General features: G+C 34.8%; 1 protein-coding gene across 1 annotated transcript in view; it reads left to right on the forward strand.

Annotated features, from left to right (window-relative positions):
* The window catches only part of GPATCH2 (G-patch domain containing 2), a 102,340-nt gene that overhangs the window by 13,729 nt on the left and 66,296 nt on the right, over positions 1–22,315 (forward strand). Inside the window, 2 exon segments of the mRNA XM_010706699.3 lie at positions 4,712–4,894; positions 5,886–5,965. Coding sequence (XP_010705001.1) covers positions 4,712–4,894; positions 5,886–5,965 — 263 coding nt within the window.

The raw sequence follows: 22,315 nt of genomic DNA on the forward strand, positions 1-22,315 counted from the left end.
CTGCTACAATGTTACTTTGAAAAAGGTGTTGGTTCTTTGCTGTAGGGCTGCAATTCTTCGTGTCTGTTTTTTGGATCTTGATTCAATTTGTGATAATGTCAAGAAGAAAGTGTTAGTCTTGAAGTACTATTCCTGAATATAAATAGAACAAGCAAGAATAATTAAACTTGAGAAGGATATTGTCACAACAAAATGTTATTTTCTCTACTTTGTGATAGTTATTTTAATGGTTTGATTGCAAGTCCAGTAACTTGACGCAGAATCTGATTCAAGCATTTTTAAATCTACATTATAGCATTATTTTTGTGATGATTTCTATGAAAATACTATCTATGATCCTCCTGCAAAACCAAAATTGCTTCTTTTCTAATGATGCTTATTGCCATCCTCCCTAACCCCTTGCCCCCCTCCCCCCCCACCACACACAGTGCTAATAATTTTCTCTATTCCTCTTATGAATTACTTCTCTCTGGTGAGATTATTTCATCTTTATGTATTAATTCATAGCCAAGTTGAGATGCACATGATGGAAAATACTGAAGGAACGAGAAAATAAATCTGATTTAAAAACAAAGTAGAAGTCTAGGTGAAAGAAACAAAACTGGAGAATGACAAGATGAAAGCATTAAAAACTACCTGATTTTTTTTGTTGTTGTTGTCCATTTTTAAAAGCTATATTCCAGTTCCTTACTTTCCAGTGTCCCTCCTCCAGCACATTCAGGGCATCAGCATCTTGGTCTCATTTGCAGCTCAAGCCTTATATTGCAATATGTTGTACAACACAGTAGGCTTTGCTAGTAGGACCACCTACAGTTTCAAGGTACTTTACAAGTTAAGCTTTCAACACTATATTAACAAGACTGTAACATTATTTAAATGTTATTTGATGATACTGCTTTTTGGAGAAAAGAGGGGGCAAGAGAGGAATGTCAAATAGCAACATCTTAAAATAAATGTTTGCATTCCCAGCTCACCAACATCTATTAGTGCACTTGGGGAAAAATAAAAATTTGACTTGAGGTCTCTTAGATCGTGATGGGTAGCACTGAAAATGCCCTTTAGATTGCAGAAAATTGGAAGCACAATTACATTACTAGTGATAAGTAGTTGAAATTGTAGAGGTCAGGAAGTGTTGAAGTTCTGCTGTGACTAAACTTTTAAATCTAGCTGTATTGTTATTTTGTGATTAAATGTATAGTAATTACAGTGCCCTCTTAAATATTCCAGTACTCATTTTGTACCTTTTTTTTGTTTATTTGTTTTCTCTACTGATAAATTAATTTGAATTTTACATAGCATCTCTTCTGGTTGCAGTTGTCAATGTTGTTTCCCAATAATAAGAGAAATTGTATGTTAATGGTAAGTATAGGTGCAAAAGTTTTGAATTATTGTGGCTATTTTGTAGTTTTTGTAGGTGCAGAAGAAACATGAAGCTGTTGTATGTGAACAGAATAATTGAAATACTAGCTATTGTCTGTGGATCACAGCTGTAAAAATCAAAGCAGAGGTCATGTGGTGTTACTGGAGAATATTAGAGAAAGAGTTGGAGGATGGGATGCTTTTTAAAATATTACGAATATTAAACTAGGAGCTGAAGTGCCTTGAAATTTTAGAATGAATTTGATATTTTTGTTATGATTGAACATACATTGCTTCAAGGTAATTTGTTGAAGCGTTGGTCCTGGTCAAAAAGAAGCATGTTTTATTTTAAGTAGGTGGATAGGAGAGTGTGTGGGCTTAGATCTGTTTCTGGAGATCTAGAGGTGTTTTTAACTTTACTATGTCTTGAAAGAATTTAATGTAGTCTTGAGTTAAATAGAGGTGATCTTCAGAAGCCCTAAGAAAAGAAGTGTCCATCTTTTGAAGGCAAAAATGTTGCTTTGAATTTGAGAACTGCCACTTCAGTAAGATAAAGTCAAAGTGCTGGGTTGCTCAGCTCTTGAACTAGGAGGCCTTTGTGTTCTGTGTGTGCAAGGTCTGAAATCCATTGAACAGACTGGGTCGTCCCCAAGCCCTTTGAAAAGGGAGATCTCTTAGGGTGAGGCAGCAGGTAAGCAAAATGTCTGAGAGTGCTCTCACCTGGATAAGAATAGTAGTAATAGGCTTATGCCCATCTCAAGGCAATAATCCAATTGAAAATAGTCAAAAGATTCAGAATTGTTTTTCAGCTTGCATGTGCACTTTGTGCAGGAATACCTGGATTCTTTCATCATGTCAGAAAAACTTACAAGGTTCAGCTCTGAAGTCCTATAATCTATCTTTGGCAAGAAGTAACTTGCCAGTAAAGGAGGTGCAAGAAAACATGTAATAGCATAAGTAAGATGGTTTTTGTTGGTATTTTCTTAATGTACTAATATTCTTATTGCATAAAGAGGAAAGTTATTTTTTCCCACAAAGGAAATATAGAGCATGTAATGAGGGCACTGATTTCCTTCCATAAGGCTATGTGCATTATCCTGCATTCCACCTACCTAGTCTTAAATTCCAGCTACTTCTTCCAGAATTAATTTGTGTAGCTCTGATAAACTTCTGTCCCTGAGCTCAGCTGAGAAGACTATATCAAAATTCTTACTTAGTTTCCTAGGAAAGGAAACTACTTTGAGTTACTGGTAGTATTTTTTTTTTTTTTTATTAATCAATGTAACTAGAGCTCACATCTTGCAACTGAATATTCAAACAAAGTTTATTCACACAAAGACTTGGAAAATCTAAACAAAGGAGTCCAAACTTAGATTAGTCTGTTGTTTGGAATAGCTAAAGAGTCTGTCCCCTTCTTTCCTGTAGATCCCCTTTAAATAATAGAAGGCCACCCTCAGGTCACCTCATAGCTTTCTCTTCTCCAGGCTGAAGAGCTTCAGCTCTCTCAGCCTGTCCTTGTGGGAGAGGTGTTCAGTTGCATGAATCATTTCTGTGGCCCTCCTCTGGGCATGCTCCAGCAGGTCCATGCCTCTTCTGTACTGAAGACTCCACACTTGGATGCAGTACTCCAAGCGAGGCCTCTTAGTGCACAGAAGAGGGGCAGGATCACCTCGCTTGACCTGCTGGCCATGCTTCTTTTGATGCAGCCCAGGGTACAGTTGACTTTTTGGGCTGCAAGGGCACGTTGCTGCCTCATGTCCAGCTTCCCATCCGTTGGTACCCCCAGGTCTTTCTCGGCAGTGCTGTGCTCAGTCCTTTCATCCCCCAGTTTGTATTGGTAATAGGGGTTGTTTTGACCCAGGTGCAAGATTTTGCATTTGGATTTGTTCATCTGGGCCTACTGCTCAAGCCTGTTTAGGTCCCTCTGGATGGCATCCCATTTTTCTGGTGTGTCGACCACACCTCACAGCTTGGTGTCATCAAAATAGATTCTCTGATCAACCTGAATTCTGCCTGAAAAGTCTTCAAACATAACTATTATTTGGTCCTGTGAATCCCTTTCCATCTCTGTTTTTCCCTTCCTCCACCTAAAAACTTCTGTTCTCTAGCCTTTACTAATTTTACTGCTAGTAGACATCATTAACTACGAAGAGATCACAGGTCATTTGCAAGATACCAGTAAAGGACCTAATTATTCTGTTTTCTTGACGTGCTTGTCCTGACAATCATTTGCATGCATTTTCTTCTGTGCTTTGAGAAGGATTCTTTTCCATTCAATAACTTCTTATTTGGAGAAAGTGTGTTGAATTTTATTTTTCCCCAGACTTACATTCTCATTATTCCTATTTTCCCATTATAGGAAGGAGTGGTAATGTCATTTCACACTAATGCTTTTTGTTCTTAAATTTCTGTTTAAAATCTTGCCTTTGTGCCTTATGTCTTTCATAGTCCTCCCTAATAAAAAAAAAAAAAATGAAAAATGATATGCAGAAAGTTTGCTACTTCTTGGAAGAGTTAAAATATATAGCAGACCCTTCAAAATCTAACTTTGGGATATACGGCAAGTTTTCTTTCTTGTCTTTGAAGATATTTTCTGGTGTTCTGTCAACTACCTAGTTTAAAAGAACATGTTTTAAAAACAAACATAGCAATTTATTTTAATTGCTGGTGTTGTATATGAGGCATATGTAAGATCAGGTTTTCACTCATCTTGCTTTTGCCTTTGACTCCATGTATTTAAATACTACATCTGTAAATGTTAGTAAAATGACCAGCTTTGTACTATAATGCAGTGTAATGCTCAATCACATGGTATTGTCAGTTCTCATTTAAAATCAACTTTTTCAAAACTTATTTCTAAATGAACTTAATCAGATTAACTTCATTTAGTCACATCTGTTCACGATTGTTTTCCCCTCTTACTAGCCATACAAATCATGAAATTAAGCTAATTATATACCATTATCAGCTGCAAAGAACTAGTTTCACAGTTTTATACCTTTTAATTCCCTGCAGGAGATTAAAGCTTGTTTTTTGTTAATATGTAAAGTGCAGTAACTTAAATGGATTTCCCTGCAGTTATTGCCAAAGGATTAACTAGTTTATTATTGTTTTTCACTATTGTAAATTGGTTTTAAAACATTACATTTTATGTGCTTTCATTGATGGCAGCACTTGTCATGCTATTGAGAAACATTTTCCAAATAGAATTGCCATACACGAGTAATTGTTGTACAGCTATAAAGCAAAAGAAAGAATTGTCCTGTCAGTGTTTATGGATGATAACATCTGATTTTTATCTTCTCTGCTCCTCCCTGTTTTTTGGGGGGCTTGGGTGTATGTCCCTACACAGGTGATGATGAACAGAGCGATTGGTTTCATGAAAATGAATCTGGTGGAGCATGTGGAATTACAGGAGTCATTCCTTGGTGGGAACAAGAAGACTCTACAGAACTGGACAGAGAATTGCCCGATCCAGTCTTTGAAAGTATCTTAACTGGTACTTTCCCCCTCATGTCCCATTCAGGGAGGAGAGGTAAGTGACAATCATAAGCAAACTGTAGAATCATTTGGGTACAATAGAAAGATGTTGGTAAGGGGAGTATGTTAAATATTAAGAACATTTTGGAGATGCCAGTTTGCTTTTTGAGTTATGTCACTTTTGAGATCTCAGAAATAATCAGAAAACTGTCAATAGTTAGAAAAATCAATGTAGAACTTGGCTCATTTTCATAGCCTTTTTGTTGTTGTCTTGATGTTTGCACTGAGAATTAGTAAGTATTGCTTAAAGTGAATCTTCAGTAGAGTTCTTTGACCACTTGCTTTGCTTTATGGTCAGGCTTCGTTGTTTGTAAAGAAGAATTAAGTGTTCGTTTAGAGCAAGGATTGAGATTGTTACTAAGAGTATTATTTAATTTTTACTTTAAAATATTTTAAACACCTGTGGATCCATTGTGTCTAACGGCCACATTGTTCCATCACTTTGCATATAGATCCACTCTTTCAGGACTGAAATTGTCAGACCTCACTTTGCTGCCACAATTTTATCTTACCTTCTTTCACATCCAAATATAGATCTTTCATGTGAACGGTGGTCAAATTACCTTTAAAGTACTTTTCTACACATTGAACAAACTGCATTCTTATGAGGTTTATTTTCCTGATGCTTGCAGTTTTTTCAGTGGTCTCGGTCTCTGCATATTCAGAGGATTTAATGCTTTTTAGTACTAATGATGTTGTAAGCAATGCAAAATCAGTTTCCTGTAGTTTGATATGTTCTGCTTATTTAGCCAGTTGGGCATAGAACCAGAATGGCACCTACAGAAAGACTTCATTTTTGTTACAGCTTACTCTTTTGTAACCACTTCCCTTTCTGTGTTCTTTTTTTTCCTATTAATACTCTGGTTATGTTAAATATATTTTTGTTTAACTAAAGGTAAATCAATAGATTATTATATAAAGGTAAATATTATTTATTATATGGTATAGGAAATATGCTTAAATGAATCTCTTCTTTTTATTTGAAGGTTTCCAGAGCAGGTTTAGTCATCTTCATGGAATGCCAGCAAGAAACACAAAAAAGGCTTCAGGAAACCAAAATGCAATGGTATGTCCTTTCATTGATACTAACATTTCTATGAGCCATTCTTGTTTCCTAATGTTGTGAAAGGTAATCCTTCAGTGGCACTGCTGTTTCTGTGCTTTAGACTCTCTCTACTAGTTCTATTTTAATATAATATATCTGAATGCTAAAATGGCAAAAACAATCCAAGATTGTCCCTCATTGGTTATTTTGTGCTTTGTGTAGGAAAAGGTATTTTGGCTTTCTTATAATTAACAACATTTTCAGTATATATCTTATATGTATATGAAAATGTTTCTCTCCTCTTGAAATGAATTGGGCTTGATTTTCTTTTTAATTTTATGTAATAGTGATGGCATTCTAGGTTGGGTATGTGGTTGTAGCAGAAATGTTCAGTCACAGCTTGAACCAGTGATTGAGCACCTGGTGGGAAGGCAGGGCCAAGCCAGGGGAGCTCAGGTGCATACAACACTCACTCAGGTGAGTGACAGGAAGAGATGGAGCCAGGAACCCCTTCATTTAAGGGTTGGCAGCAGAGGCAAGAGTATCTTGCTGGAGATCCCTGTGTCCCTGAGACCTTCTGAAGGTGAGCAGATTCTTTCCTTTGTGTCTCTTGCTCATGACTGTTGCATTTTGAGCAAGTCCTCACTTGCTGATGCGTAGGACTTTACAACTTGTCTGTTATTGTTGTGCTTCCCATTGCATTACAGTACTCAATTTTATTGTTTTTCTTTCCAAAATCTGCATTGAAAATCTGTTCATAATCTCTTCTGTTTGATTGGCAAAGGGGAAAAGGCATGTGCAAAAAAATTAGTGACACCTCTCATAAATCAGTGTTCCTTTTGGACTGAGACTTCTAGAACTATGTCTACAAATAGGAGTTGTTTGCTTTTTGTGTGTGTGTCTCCAGCTCTAGGAGTAATATAATTCTGCTGTCTTTGCTTTTATGTACAATGTAGGTAACTACATTTCCTAATAGTTTAGGAAAAAAAGCTAAAATTCTAATGGGTTTTTTAGAATTTCTTTCTTTGGCAAAAGTCATGAAGAGAAGAAGTTGACTTAACTTAAAATGTTAAAATATATGTACTGTAGCACAGTCTACTCCCTTCTTATCAGAAAAGTGATTGGAAGACAAAGAGAGATGTGAAAGACTATCATATGGGAATATGTTTACTATTCACTGGTAGATGCTGCAGCATTGACTTTCTTCGTTATTTGAGAACAGTAACTGTTTTCAAATTCTAATTTGCCTCAACAAAAAAGATAGTTCTGTGAAATGTAAGTTCCGTTGCATGTGCAAAGAATAAGAAGGAACTGTTAAAAACGAAACTTCTTAAAAGAAGGTTTTTAGCCATTGAAACTTCTATCCAATAATTGCCATTATAAGCAGAATAAGATGCCTTAAAACCTTGGCCTGTGATCTCTGCTGTTAGTGGTCATGAATTAGATGAATGTTATCTAGTTCTTGGTTTCCTATCTACCTATTTTTATTTTTGGTTCAGTGCTTGCTTGAGCATATCTAGGATTTGTAGCCCATTTTCTGGGCTTATTGCAATTTCACTCTGATACTTTATAGGAGCTATTATAACTGATAGGTTAGCTTCATGGTATTGATGATACATGGCTTAACTACCCCAAAAACCGCTTTTTCCTCTAAATTGTAAAAAGGTGATTAAGTTTCAATTGAAGATATATGTGAATGTATATATATGATAAAAGCCCCTAATGTTTATTTTTTTTTCTATGCTTTCTAGGTTATCCTTAGCCCATTTTGTCTTCCAGTCGTGATATCTCATGTATAAAGATAGTATCCATAGTCTGCTTTATAACAAATACAAAAGCTGATCTACTAAAGACTGATAATTCAGTTTCAGTTATTAAATATATCATTTACATAGTGTTATGAAACAAGGTTGACACCTGAATGTACATTCTAAACCACTATATTTAGACAAGAGAGCATATATAGAATGGATGTGCAGTTGCCTCTTCAGATGCAGTGTCTTCTGACCTCCCTAGCTACTATTTATGTTTGTGGGCACATCTGCTGCATCTGTCTTTGCAAGAGCTCCTGTACTTCCTTTTAGGCAGATTGCTTCTTAAAGAAAATCTTTTTTAGATACTTCAATGACAAAAAGTAATTTAATACCTGTGACATGTGATAAAACAGAACAAGAAGTAATTACTGCTATTAGATAGTAACAGTGAAGAAGAGCAGCAATGCTTTTAGAGAGATTAATATCCTGAGGAGAGAACACTGCATACTCAACTCATTGAACAGACTTGTGATGTGACTTCTTTCAATTTTTTTTGTAATGGTCTCTCTTTTTGTAATCTCATGTCTCTATTGCTGCTTTTACACAGACTTTAAGGGAGACACAGAAGAAAATGTATTTTCCTGCTAAGATACGTTTCCTAAAGCACATAGTGTATATTCAGTCTAAAGATGTGTTGTCTGTATCAGTGGAATGTAAGCATAGAGTTAGTGCTCTGTAAGACAGTATGTGTTTAGAACTTTTTTTGCATGATTTAGTGAAAGGTTTGTGCATATAGCAGCTTGAAAAGATTACTGGTTTTGAGAATGCAAAATGCAGAGGTAAGATAATACCTTGACAGATCATCACCCTCTAGGAAGGAGTTTGAATGCTCAACTGTTTGGATGCTGTGAGAGAAACATCAGGCTAAATGTCTGCATGATTATTTGCTATATCCCAAGAAAGATGCCAACTTTAATTTTCTCACCTTTGTTTCTAGAAGTAGCAGAAATGGAGAGCCAGGGGAAATTACCTCTTTGCAGGTCAGTTAGTGATCTTCAATGTGAAGTATCCACATCTGATGCTCAGATTCTGTCCAGATATTCTTCCTGCATTTCATTCAGTGACTAGTTGTTTAAGCAAACTCATGAGACTTTCTACCATCAGTTTTTACTGCCTTTGAATCAAAACACTTTTTAAATAATTGTGCAGCATTGTACAAAATCAGAGAAGTAAAACACAAAACAATGTAAACATGACAAATACTGTCAATCTCTACTTAATCTAATGTAGAAGTTGAGTGAGCAGGTAGGTAAAAAACATGAGCACAAGAATTTAAAATGTATGTATTCATTACAAATACTTATATCCCATGGATTGTTGTTCATTCTACTTACCAAAGAAAGGTACGACTCTTAATGGAATCCATAAATTAAATAAATTATCAGGTACATATTTTGGCATGCAATTATAATGCTGAGATTTCATGTTTCTATTGCTTTGCATTATGGCAGCTTCATTTTTAACAGAACTTTCTTTGAAAAGAAATAGGAAAAGTGTTACTTGTGTAATGCACTATACTTTTGATCCTGTCTTGTGTCATATTTCTTGTAGCAGTTCTGTAGTTCTAGTCAGAAATGTGGTTGTTACATTTGGAAAGATTAGTGTAATGGGAAGGTGATACAAGAACGAAATGGAAAAAAGGACAAATGAAAAGAATGCCCACTTGTCTCCGAAGATCTCTAGGCTTGCAGGGAAAAACTCCACAAGGAATGGATCTCCAGAAAGAGATCCTTCCCTGTTGGCAGTCAGCCCTTAAATGGGTTCTAGGAGAGGCACAGCCAGACTCCACCTCTTCTGATCATACAGCTGAATTGCCTTCACCTGTGTCCCAGGGCTGAGCCCATCCTTTCCCCAGGTGCTCAATCAGTGGTTCAGGCTATGATTCAACTGTTCCCATACAGTGGTAAGAGTACTTTTATATCATACCAATATTTAATGAACTCTTAACAACGTTAATGTTAAAATCATTTTGTTTGCTTAAATTCTGCAGTTGTATATGATCTGGTTTACACAGCTCCTTTACCAAAAATGGGCAAAGATGCTGCAGGGCTTTATCCAAGATCTCTTAAATGTTTCTTTTTGCAGCTTTGATTCCTTATCCATGCAAAAACCTGGGAAGTTATTTCTCTGGGTTACAATGTAAAAAGCATAATCAATAAAAATGATGCTTCCATCTGTTACTTATGAGTTTTGATTTTCATGATTCATAAGAAAACCTCTTTGATTCTTTTGTTCTTAGGGATGTTTTTTTTTCTTTTAGCACAGTTGTACTATTGAGCTTAACTAAATGTAGTTGAAGTTATTCAAAAATTACATGAATGAATGAATGCTATCATCTATAGACCTGTTATCCAAGATCTGGTTTTGGGGCTATTTCTGTCAAATCCTGCATCTTTGTTTCTGTCTCTCCCTCTCTCTCACCCCTCACATACAGAATCAGGTAACTACTCCCATATTAATTTGAAGAGAAGATGTATGGAGAATTCTTCCTGCTTTCAAGATATGAAATTAAATTTTTAAGTACTCACTAATTGAAGAAACAGCTAGATGTATTCAGGTGCTTTTTCTTGACATATTATTTTGGAAATTGAGTGAAGTGGCATTATATGACAAAAAAATTTTTTTTTACAGATTCCTTCCTTAAAGAGGGAACTGAGCATTGTTTTTACAGTATTAGTCAGAAGCCTCTTCATGAATGCTGTGCTGCAGCTCAGCTCGTCTCCTTCAAAGCTGTAGTTCATTAGCCAAAAAGGAGCTACAAACATTCCAAATACCAAATGTATAGATTTCAACCAAAGGATAGTCAATTTTGTTGTTATTTTTGTTGCTTGAGCGTGTATCCCCTTCTACCATAATTAAGATAAACAAATCCTCTGCTAGTTTGCAATAGTTCAGTTAGTGCCCTTTGGTGATGGTAAGCATGTTTCTTTTCATCTACTCTTAGATTTCTTTCAGACTGTTAGTTTGAATGACTTTTTTAATAAATCAATAATCGGATTTTTCAACATGCGTGGAAAAAGTGTACTTATTAATCTTTAACTATAAGCCATCCTTGATACTTACAATCTATCTTCTAAGTCTTCATAAGTAAGAAGGAGCTGAAGGAACTGGTAGCCTAGCTACTGCTTCTTCCTTATCTCTTCCTGCATCAGTACAAAAGCAAATATTTAGAAAATTCAAAAATCTCTAGTTGAACAATAAAAATACAAGTAACTGTGATGGTTTGTTCCAACAGTCCTTGAAAGACAAACTCTTCAAAAAAAGTCATATTCCTTAACAATTGTCTTTCTTGCCTTTACTACTAATGTTGTTCATATGTTGTTTGTACATCTAAAATTTCCAGCACTTCATTTTTTTTCTATTTTATCTCAGACTGTGGTTGAACTATGATTTTGCAATGAGTTGGAAAATAAAATGTGATTATAACTCATAATGAAAGGATAATACATGAAAAGTGTTATGGTATATCATCTATATTGTTAATTAAAGTATAGGTAGCCTTGAAACTTGTTTTAGTTTCATTCTTAAACTCTCTGATCCTACAGACGAAAAGAGTATTTTTAACATGTCATGCAATCCTCAGTTTATTGAGGTAACACTTTTCCTTTACCAAAAAAATGAAGTTATTTCTTCAGTACAACTACTGAAACAGATATTTTGAAACAGATATTTTGATTATACAGTGAAGAGCTTACAGCGGTGGTGTTTTTCACTTGCTATGAAAATCAGAGCATACTTTAAATATCAAAGATTAGCTTCTGTCTAACTAATGTATGTGTACTGACTTGATCCTTTTTGTTGGACTCTCACTTCTAGTACAGTGTTGAAAATAGCATCCCACTTCTGTGAAAGTTTCAGCACTTGTCTTAAAAATACCAAGTCTGCTGCTTATTTTTTAAATGTCTGAGCACCATTCTTTGTAATTCACCTTAACCCAACCACTAAAATGATAGTTTTCTAGAATTGTACTTTGTTTTACTACAGAGCAAATGTCACAATGACAGGCCTTTTATACTTAAGGCAGTGTCTTGAAGGTGCGTATAGTACAGTTTTAAATATCTCCTTAAAGATAATAGCAATTTTCAAAAAGACTATGACTTTAAAATATGAAGCAGCATAATTATTCCTCTTGATTTCTATTGCTTACCACAAATAAGTTGTAGACTGGTTTGAGTTGGAAAGAACATTTAACGTTGTCTAGTTCCAACTCCCCTGTTGTGGACAGGGATACCTCACACTAGACCAGATTGCACAAAGCTGTATCCAACCTGGCTTTGAGCACCTCCTTGGATGGGGCATCCACATATACAGATGTTACAATTAAGAAACATGCAGGAAAGTTAGGCTAAGTAAGATTATTGCAACAGGGAGGATAATAAATGGAAAAATATTTACTGACATTGTAGGCTCGCAATATTCTCCACAAGGAGCAATCTCCAGGAAGAGATCCTTCTTTAGTGGCAGTCAGCACTTAAATGGGGTCTAGGAGAGCTGGAGCCAGGCTCCACCTCTTCCGGTAGCACAGGTGAATTACCTTGATCTATGCTCCCGTGGCTGACTTATTGCTTGCCTCAGGTGGTCAATCAGAGGTTCAGGCCGTGATTCAGCAGTTCCCATCCACTAGATTAATAACAAAGGCAAAAACACAAACTGCAACTTTATATATATATATATTTTCTATATTCTGAGTACATATGCCTTGTACCCTGTTTGAAAACAGTGAATTAAATTGGATCTCTCAAATCCTTTCCAGCAATTTGTCGTATCAAATATCTTCAAAATACAGCCTGAAAATAAAGCAGCAAACGTGATGCATTGTACTGGAATTGAATCATCCAGGAATGTATTTTCTTGCTTTTGTAAAGTGAGATAAAATGCAGAAGTGAAGAGGTATTTCTCTACCATTGTTCTATTACTGTAGCTCAAGTTAGTCAGTTGTAAGGAAAATTTTGCGTAACCTGTTAAAAATAACAATGGAGGAGATAATCATGGTTCTGGTAGATGTGACTTCACTGAATTCTCTCCAGTCTAGAAACTAGAAGATGAATGGATTGTTGTTAGGGGTAGTTCTTTCTAATTTTGCAAAGAAATGCTTAATTCTAGAATTAAAAAGCCTAACAAGAATGTTATGTGAAATTTTAACATTTTGAGAATGGTCTGTAAAACGTTTGCTACCATTTTGTTTCTTGAAATAAGAAAATCAAATGGGTATATCTGAGCATGGTTTCAAGGAGGAAGTAAAGCTGTAAATTTCTCAGAACTGACTGCTGGTAGTTGGTATCTCATGATGTTTACAGTAAGTGTCTTTTTACAGCAAGTATAAACGTATCTGAAAAACAGAATAGATCTTTTTCTAAATGAAGCTGTAGGATTTATTTGGTATGTTTTTCTAAGATCTTCAGAAAGAAGAGCTTTGGTCTCTAAACATTCAGCAAGCATTGATGAATGTTGTGGGTGCCATTTCTTCTTGCATGGAAGAATTCAGTGACTCACTTTTGCTTTGTATATTCTTCTGTGTGAGATGCCTTTTTGTTGGACTGCTCCTCTGCTGCTGTCTGTCATACAACAACATATAATGGAATATTGATGGGAAGATTCAACCTTCCCACCTATGACATTGTGGACCAATATAGTAAGATAAAAATAGGAGTCAATATTTTTGGAGCAGATCTTGAATATATAAGCAGTAAACTGGATTAGGTATTACCAGGACAATAAAAAGGGTTGCTGGCATATGTTACATCCAAATTAATTGGAGTGGTTCAAAAATTATTGGTCCTTGCAGTTTAGTTACTGTCCCTTTGCTTAAGGCGCAGTAGCTGTGTTGTGTTCTGTTGTTGCTTTTTTTTAGTTTATTTCTAAGTGAATTAAGAGATCCCTGCAAGCCGTTACAACTGATCGCTTCATCCATTTCACTTCTGATAACTGCTGAAAATATGTTCCTGTCAGTCCCTTGCAATTTCATTTAGCAAATTCCAACTTTTAACTTCTTTCCTTTTCTCTGTATTAACTGCAGTGCCTAATTTGACAGATGCTTTTAAAACCTGCATACTTAAGTATGAAAATAACTTTTGTATTTTGTTGTTTCTCAACTTCAACTTAGCAGTCCTGCAGGTAGTAGTTTTAAAGGTCAGGAAATAAATTTATCCTCAGTTCTAAGAACTAAAAATTGTCTTATTTATGTGGTCATATTTACTGTCAGCTGATGAGCAAACTATTTTAACTGTCTTGTTTTAAATGTTTTTTTTAAACACAAGTAAAATTCACTTTATTGAATGTTAGACAAAATCTGTCCCATTTTCCTTTCTTTGATGCATTCCTGTTACATTGCTGAGTTCTAGAAGACTTAGTATGCAAAGACTTTAAAAAAAAAAAAAAGTGGATTTAATTTTGTTTTTTTAATCTCTGTAAAATAGAGTCCAACTGGAGAAAGGAAATCTTTTTTTTCTTGTTCTGTACTGTTATTTTTTGAAAATGCATGCATACAGTGATTGACATTTTGTTGTCGAACTTCTGTCTTTTCTTTATAAATCTGGGATCTAATCACTCATGTAAATCTAAGACAATTTACAGTCCCTAGAATAAGAGCGTTGCCTGTTAAAGTTACCATAAGGTAGCTTTCCTGTGCACTGGAATGTAGCACGTAAGCAAAAGATAAAAAAAAAAAAGAAGACTGCAGAAAAGCTGAACTTTCTGAAAAGCTAGTATTTCATTGTTAAGTTGGTCATAAACATTTTAAAACTTACAGTTATCTCTTGCTCAAAAGACCTATTCCTATCTGCATTTTGCCAGATTGTCAAAAAAGCATGTAATAGACATAGCATGTATAATACTTAAAAATTGTGAAGGTTTCTTTAGAGCTTCCTTTGTACACAAACTGATATCTTTATTAAGTTAATTCCCTTATATCAGTGACGTATATGCATATTTTCTTAAAGCTTTAATGTGATTTTTCTTGGAGGAAGACAAATTCAACTTCATTTGCATAGTGTTTTACTGAATCTTGTATTAAATATTACTAGAATGTGGAAAATGTTCTAAAAATATTTGGAGGTTGATGGATTAGTACTCTTCAAAGGGAAACAAAACACTAAATATTTCTAATCCTGCATTATTTACCGCATGGGTGGTTAAATGCTACTTTAAGCCCCATAAAATTAAAAGGGAGAAATCTGCCAACTGTAGCAGGAATTGGATTTAGGAAGAGTGGTACAGAGCCAAAATATTGCTACAGAATTAGATGTCAAAAATCTTCTTTAATAGTAGATATATAGTTCACAGTGCCTGGTTATGATTAATACATTTAATCTAAATCACTGAAAGTTGCTCTCTCCTTTTCCATAAAATACAATAGGACACAAATCAGTTTTACTGTAGGTGGATAACAATTGGAAAATAATGCATCTTCCCGCCCAATAAATTGTCAGTTATACCTTTTAACTAAAATCGATTCATCTTCCCAAAATTTATTACAATTTCTAATAATAAATCTTTTCAAATGTTTATTCATTTGCTTTTTGATACATTTGTGCCACTTTTGCTATGGTCTAATGTTTTTTCTTTTGATTCATTGTAAATTAGAAAATCTATTTTGAGTCAATTTTCTAGTTAAGAAGTTAAAATCTATAACCTAGCCATTTTTTCATAGTCTCCTTTGCACATTTTAATACCCTTGAACTTACAATCCAGTAAATTCTGATCAGAAGGTGATTAAAAGACTTTTTCACTGCAACTTCTTGACTGAGGGCCAGATTCATAAAACAAGTACTTAGGAGATTGTTCGCTGCTTTTGTCCTGTGCTTCTTGCTATTTCAAAGAGGAGGGCAGAAAGAATTGTATCAGATGAACAGATGCATAAGATTTAGCCTAAGATTTTTAGTACAGATGATCAGGATTGCTACCATGGAATTAAAAGCCAGCTGTAACCATGCAGAGTATGATATAAGCCTCCTTTTGTTGTCTCTTTATAGCAGCAAGACAATAATACTTCTGGAAATAATAAAAGCACTCTGCATTGTTTCTGTAATTATCTAGTATTAACCTTTGAAGGTATGGTCATCTTGTTCTTCAAAATGTTCTTAAAAATAACTTTTTTTAAGAAGAAAGTATTTCAAAAGAAACTTCTTTTTGCTCTCCCTAATGATTGATCTGCTAATCTCATCAGTGCAATTGTGTTCACTGTTCAGCAGTCTCCTGCTCTCTATATAATGTGTCAGAGAGGAATAGTCTTAATTTTTTCTAAATCTCCTAATGGGCATATTTCTTGTTCTCATTCAGTAAAGTAGTGTGATCTTTTACTTACTTTTCTGTCAAGAATTTAGTATGAGAAGCTTGATCTAATTGTAGGCACATCAAATAAGCTAGATATAGTATGTAGGCATATCAAGTTACTTAATCTACAAGTTTGTTTTGTTTTGTAATATAAATGCTGGCAGAAAAGGGGGAGAGGGCAAGGAAGTGTTTCAAGTGTACGTGTGGGAAGATGACATTGATAATTTGAACTTGATCTGTAGCATCATTTATTGGTAAATTTGCTTACGAGAAAGCATCTTGCATTTTGAAGTGATTGATTCCAAAGTTGTTTAAAAAAAAAAAAAAGAAAATCATTTGTGTGGATGAATTGGAATTCATTAATTTTACTAATTGCTCAGTGAAGAAAACAGATGTTTTCTTAGGCAAAGATCAGGCTTTAATTACAGGTCTTAGCTACTCATCTAAAAATAGTGTCAATATGTTAATGCTTCTCAAAGTTAATTTTTTATATTTCTGTGGGAATGCCATTGTGTTACACGTTTGTTAGACCTTACTTTAATGAAGTTTAATCATATGCAAACATAAACTTGATACAAAAAGTATTTATGACAGCATTTGTATGTCATAATGTATCTATTTAGAAAACTCTTTAGGAGCACGTTGGTTAAGTATTACTTATTTAAAATGTCAAAATTGATACTATCCAGTTAATCTATTTCTTGTTATAAAATACATGTTACAAAAATACTCAAAACAACTGAAACTTTCAATTTATGATTCCGGAAAGGATAAGTTTCTAGCAATTATGTGAATCTATATGAATACAGAGTCTCCTTAGGACTTTTATTCAAAGATGCGTACTCTGTAGAAACTACCATAGAATTGTGAGCTTGTTTTGCCCTTTAGCAAACTGTTTTAAATATGTTGTTGCTTTTGAATGTTTAAATATGTATTTTTCACTACCATGGGGTGGTGGAGATCACCTAACTAGTACTGGTAATTAAAACCATCCAGTGAGAAACTACCTTTTGAAAGTAGCATTGGTGAGCAGCAGCCTTGTAATGCATATGCAGAAAGAGTAATTGTCACATGCTTGGAAAAAGTACCAAATGGAAGGAAACTAACAAAACATCACTAAGTGTAGTTGGTAAAATAAATATTTAATGGCGTATACCCCAGTGCAGAGCTACAAATGAACTGTGAGATCCAATAATTGTGATACTAGAAAAACATGATTATAATTTAAACATCTTTAAATTCATTATTTCAAATTCATTCAAAACATTATATTCTCAACTTTTTTCGTTGTTGTTTGTTCAGATCTTACTGTTTTCCAGCAGTTTTTTTTTTTTATTTCAGAAAATGTATATCTTGCATGGAAGAAATTTCTTGTAACTTTTGGAGCGTATGTGTTTCCTTCAAATTAAGGAGCTTATCTTATAGTGATCGTGATTTCCTCCGAAATAACGTTGAAATACATGTACATAATGCTAACATGAAATGATAAGACATAAGTCAATAAAAACCTTTAGTAACAAATTCCAGTAGTAGTTCAGATGTTCTTCTCCTTCCTTTAGATGTTATGAGCTGGAGAGATGCTTTCTAAAATGTTTAGCTTGTTTTTTTCGTTTGTGTGTTTTTGTTGTTGTTTTGTTTTGTTTTTTAGTTGTGGTCAGGCAAATGATTTAGCTTTTTCTGGAAAGCGAGATTTGTACATAGAAGCGTAGAATGGTTAAGGTTGGAAAGGTTAACCCAGGTTAAGGGTCACAAATCTACTGTATTGGGTTAGATTGCACCCTTTGCATGCGAAGTCTGCCAGCTCACCATGTAGTGATGGTAAAGAAAAAAGTATATATTTTTATTTCATCGATTATTTTGCTACTGTTTCAGTAAAAGCTAAGATTATGGCATACAATTGATGTGCTGCTTGTTACTGATTCTTTGAGAGAGGATGGCAGTCTTCCAGTTATTGTTGTGTTCCAGTTAGTGTTGTGCAGTAAGGTAAAGAAATGAAGCCTCAAAATAGTTGAAGTGGCACATTAATCTGTGAAGAACGTGTTTGAATTAATAGCTCTCGGTGTTCATTGTGGCTATTTTGCTAGGATAGTAAATGTTATGATTATTTTCATTCAGCTTTCAGTTGCTATGATGATCTATGTGGAAGTACTATTCTTGAAAGAAGGTTAACGTTGCCTCCCCTGCATGAAGTGTTTAGGGAAGAGGTTGATGTTTAAATAGTTTGCTGTGAAAGGAAAATATTATCCTTGAGGCATTGTCCACTATGCTGTCTGTAGCTTTCAAAGCGTGTTCCTAATTGCAGTTATTTCTTATGCCTTCAAAAGAAGATAAACAGGCTCTCTTGTCTACCTTAACCTAAAGGGAAAAATAAAACTGCCTGGAGATTCAGGTACATCTGGCATTCCCTTTATTTTACTCTTCCTTGCTGGAGGAGCTGTAAGTGGCCAGCCATGCTGTCAGCGTACACGTAGCCCAGAGGTCTCAAATGGCATTGACTTGCACAAAATAGATTATTCCAGTAGGATGACAGAGCTGGTCAGCTGTTAAGAGAGCTAATCAAAGCAGACACAAGTCTAAGTGTAATACCAGTTATTAGGAACTCTGCTGGCATCAGACTAATTAAACATAAACACCTAAAGCATTCATTTATTTCTTTATCAAAATTATCAAACTGATGAAGTGCCCACAGCTGGGGAGAGGTGGGACTTTTTGACCTCACTTAACCTTTCCAGTATAGCTAAGAGGATTTGTCTTGGCAGCCCACTCTCCAAGGGGAGATCACTGAAACCATTAATGATCTATTCCTTGGCAAAATGCCTGACAAATTCTTTCAGAGCAGACTTTTTCAAAGCTTTACATGCATTCCTTAACTCACATCGTTTAAGTTTGAGCATTCTGAGGAAGTTGATGGTTCTCCTGTAGGTTTGTAGGTAATTCTTCAACTTTGAAAGGCTGTGTGCTTTGTATAGATGACTCCTTTGGATCCGTATGCACAGTGTTGCTTAGCATCAACCAGATTTTGTGTGGCCTGACAAAACAGTATTTCTTTGAGCTGCAGCACCTTTGTGCTTTAGAACTCTTCTCTGAAGAACAATTTGGGGAAGGCAGGGAAATTCCAAGCACTCGAAGTGGTAATCCAGAACTGGATTGCTCTTGCATGGGTTTCTTCACCAGCCTTTGGGATCATACCTCCTTCTCAGTCTCTCTTCCAGTCCTTGCTCAGGTGGCTTATTTGCTTCAGCAGTTCTCCTGCTCTGCTATGTCTTCTGCCCCACTCCTTATTTTGTTGTCACTTGCTCTTTCTCATGTATTATTCCCGTCCTACTGTCTTCTCTTGTCTCCTCTGTTCTTAAGCATTTTGGAGAGCTAATGGGAACACATCTAACTCCATCTTGGCGATGATGGGTCTGTTGTTGAGGCAATTAGTACCAATTGCCAGAGAGCAGTCCCTGGCCATGTCCTATACAAGTCTCATCTACAGTTTCTTTCAGTGTTAAAACCCTGCCACTAATGCCCAATGCAAGATAGATAGCTTTGGCTCGGTTTGGATATGTAGATGTTTACAGCAGTATGAAGAGAAACTTGAGGAGAATAGAGTGCAGGGAAAAGTTATTTTCAGAAGTGTTATTCTTTCATTTGTTTATCAGTAAGGTTACTTATGCAAACAATTTGCTTCGGTAAAAGGAAATTTAGGACTAAAAACTTGAGTACATAGCCATGGCAAATAATGTTCTCCTATGTGCCTGGATATTCATTTGTATATAGCTTATTAATGCCAACCAAATTTTAAGAAAGTAGACCAAATTAATTCTACAGTACCAGCTTGCTTCTTAGCAAGCAGAAATAAATACACATAACACAGTGGTTAGCTTCTTGGGAAGCTAATATTTCACTGTAATGTAGAAAACTTACGATTTTAGTAACTATGTTCACTGCACCGGATGTGATCATATTAATATGATCCCTGCTTTGACAATGATGTAAAATATAATCTCATGCATTACAGAGGAAAGAATAATTCTCTTTGGTTCTGCAATCTCAATTCGTAGAGACTAAATTCCGATCATTTCATCTGTCCTAGCTTGGTATTTTCAATTAGTTAAATATTTCTGAGCACTTAAATTTAACAAATTCTGAGGAATGGAGACTTGGGTGGAGTTTAGACTCTGTAAATCTGAGTTTGTATTTATGTGGATTTTCACCCCTTTCTAATAGCTGCTAATACCTTCACTTCCATTTAATAGGAATGGAAGAATACTTATTGAGTCACACAGGGGAGGGGAACTATGGATTAAGAACATATAACTATTTGTTAATTTCTGTAATTGTACTATAGGACCAACTTCTCAGTTCTGATTGAATGTATAGGAATAAAGCCTAATTTAGTTTTTGATTAAATGCATCCACTTCTAAGCTATTGATTTGTAGTAGTTTGTGAATGTACTGAAAAGGATTCAGGTCGCATCTTGGAGGGAAGAAAAAAAACACCACAGTGATTCTGGAATACTGTCAGAAGAACCTTGAAATTGAATTACAGCTTTAATATTCAAACTGGGGCATGTATTGTTATTTGTGATATATGTAAAATGACTTTTATAGATGAAATTTAAAATCGGTGACGCAGAATAGGGTTTATAGTGCATGGGCTTTAAGAAGAGCAAGGAAAGATGTTTGATGTAAAGCATGTGGCAGAAAGATGCATATTTATTAAATAAAGTAATTTTAAAATGGGTATATGAAGAAAAAGATTGTTCTTGCTGATAAATTATTCAGATGATATTCTGTTGCTAAAAACAGATTCAAACTGTTTTAAGAGTTTTATTAAATATTCTTCATATTTACTAGAAACAATTAAAATAATGAAATATTTACCTTCTGAAACAGTATAAATTAGCCATGTCAAATCTTAGCATTTGAGGCTTTCATTTCCAGAGGTCTGATGCTTTGTACCGTTGTATCAGTATCACCTACATTTCTAATGAAGTACTATGGCTTCTCACATAATTTCACTTCAGTTTTTATAAATGTGTATATCACACTAAGCCTAATGAAAAGCTGAGTATGCTTTGCCATTAAAGAGTAGCAACAGCAAAGATGAAAAGCAGCAGCAACCCTTGCCTGGCAATGCATTAACCAGAACCTACAAAGTAGAACCCCACTACAATAATTTCTGAGTTTGTGTTTTGATGGTTGCTAACAGCTAAGCTGTTAGCAATGAAAACATTTATGTTCTCTGTATATTGGAAATGGATAGAAAGTACAAAAAGGAATGTCTTTGCGTTCTTCCTAAGAAGCCAACTGCAGAATTCCATTTTGAGTTATTTAATCCAGTCTCTCAGTTCAAATGGTCTGTTGCAGAACTTTCAAGTAAAATTATAATCATTCATTGCAAATTTAGCATAGCATCATGGTGAATGAACAGTTGGCCTTATTAACACTAATTTGTTATGATCAAAATTGTAGTCTAATTTCAAATTACTATAAACTTGATGAATTCATTTGCAGAAACAGCGTATATTTGATTATATGCTAGGGAGTAGCAAAAAGAGCAATAGTGTTGCCAAGAAAAATATTTCTCTCTAAAAGTGATATGTAACGGTGACATAATTGCTTACCTTATAAACAATTATATCTTTATAAACTTAGAACTAGTAATTTCACTGGTGAAGTATATTCCCCAGCATATATATGAATTATATAAGTATTATACATATTATATATATAAGTATATATATAAATTATCTCTCCATATCCTTCAGTCTGTCAGTGATGAAGAATACAAATTGAGAATCACAAAAAGTAACTTTATAGAATATGTTAATTAAAACTTCCTTAACTTGAGATCCTTTTGAGTTTGTCCCAGCTTGCCTGCTCCTGCTTCTCAAATAATTAATGTTTAGGTACATGGTTAAAGAATCTCCCACTCTCCCTTTTATTAATAGTTTCATACTAAGTTTTTGTTTTTGAATTTGCTGAGTGCCTTGTACTGACAGAAAAAGAGACTTTTTTTAAAAACTTATTATGGGTAAAACTTTATATCTTTTTTTTTCCTGCGTGGCATCTATGATTATATGTCCATATTCGTTTGTGAAATTGAGAACGGATTTTAAATTTGTACTCTTTCAGTAAAAGTTTATTGCAGTTAATGCACCTAAGACTGCAAAACTAGGAAAGCTAACAGCGGTTTTGAAGTAGCAAAGAAAGAATATGTGCATTAGTAGAACCAAGTGGGAAATGTTTATTTACCCTTGGAACTTTGAGAGCTAGTTTTCCTCTTCTTTTTCTG

This window comes from Meleagris gallopavo, chromosome 2 (genome assembly GCF_000146605.3).
Source record: "Meleagris gallopavo isolate NT-WF06-2002-E0010 breed Aviagen turkey brand Nicholas breeding stock chromosome 2, Turkey_5.1, whole genome shotgun sequence".
NCBI lineage: Eukaryota > Metazoa > Chordata > Aves > Galliformes > Phasianidae > Meleagris > Meleagris gallopavo.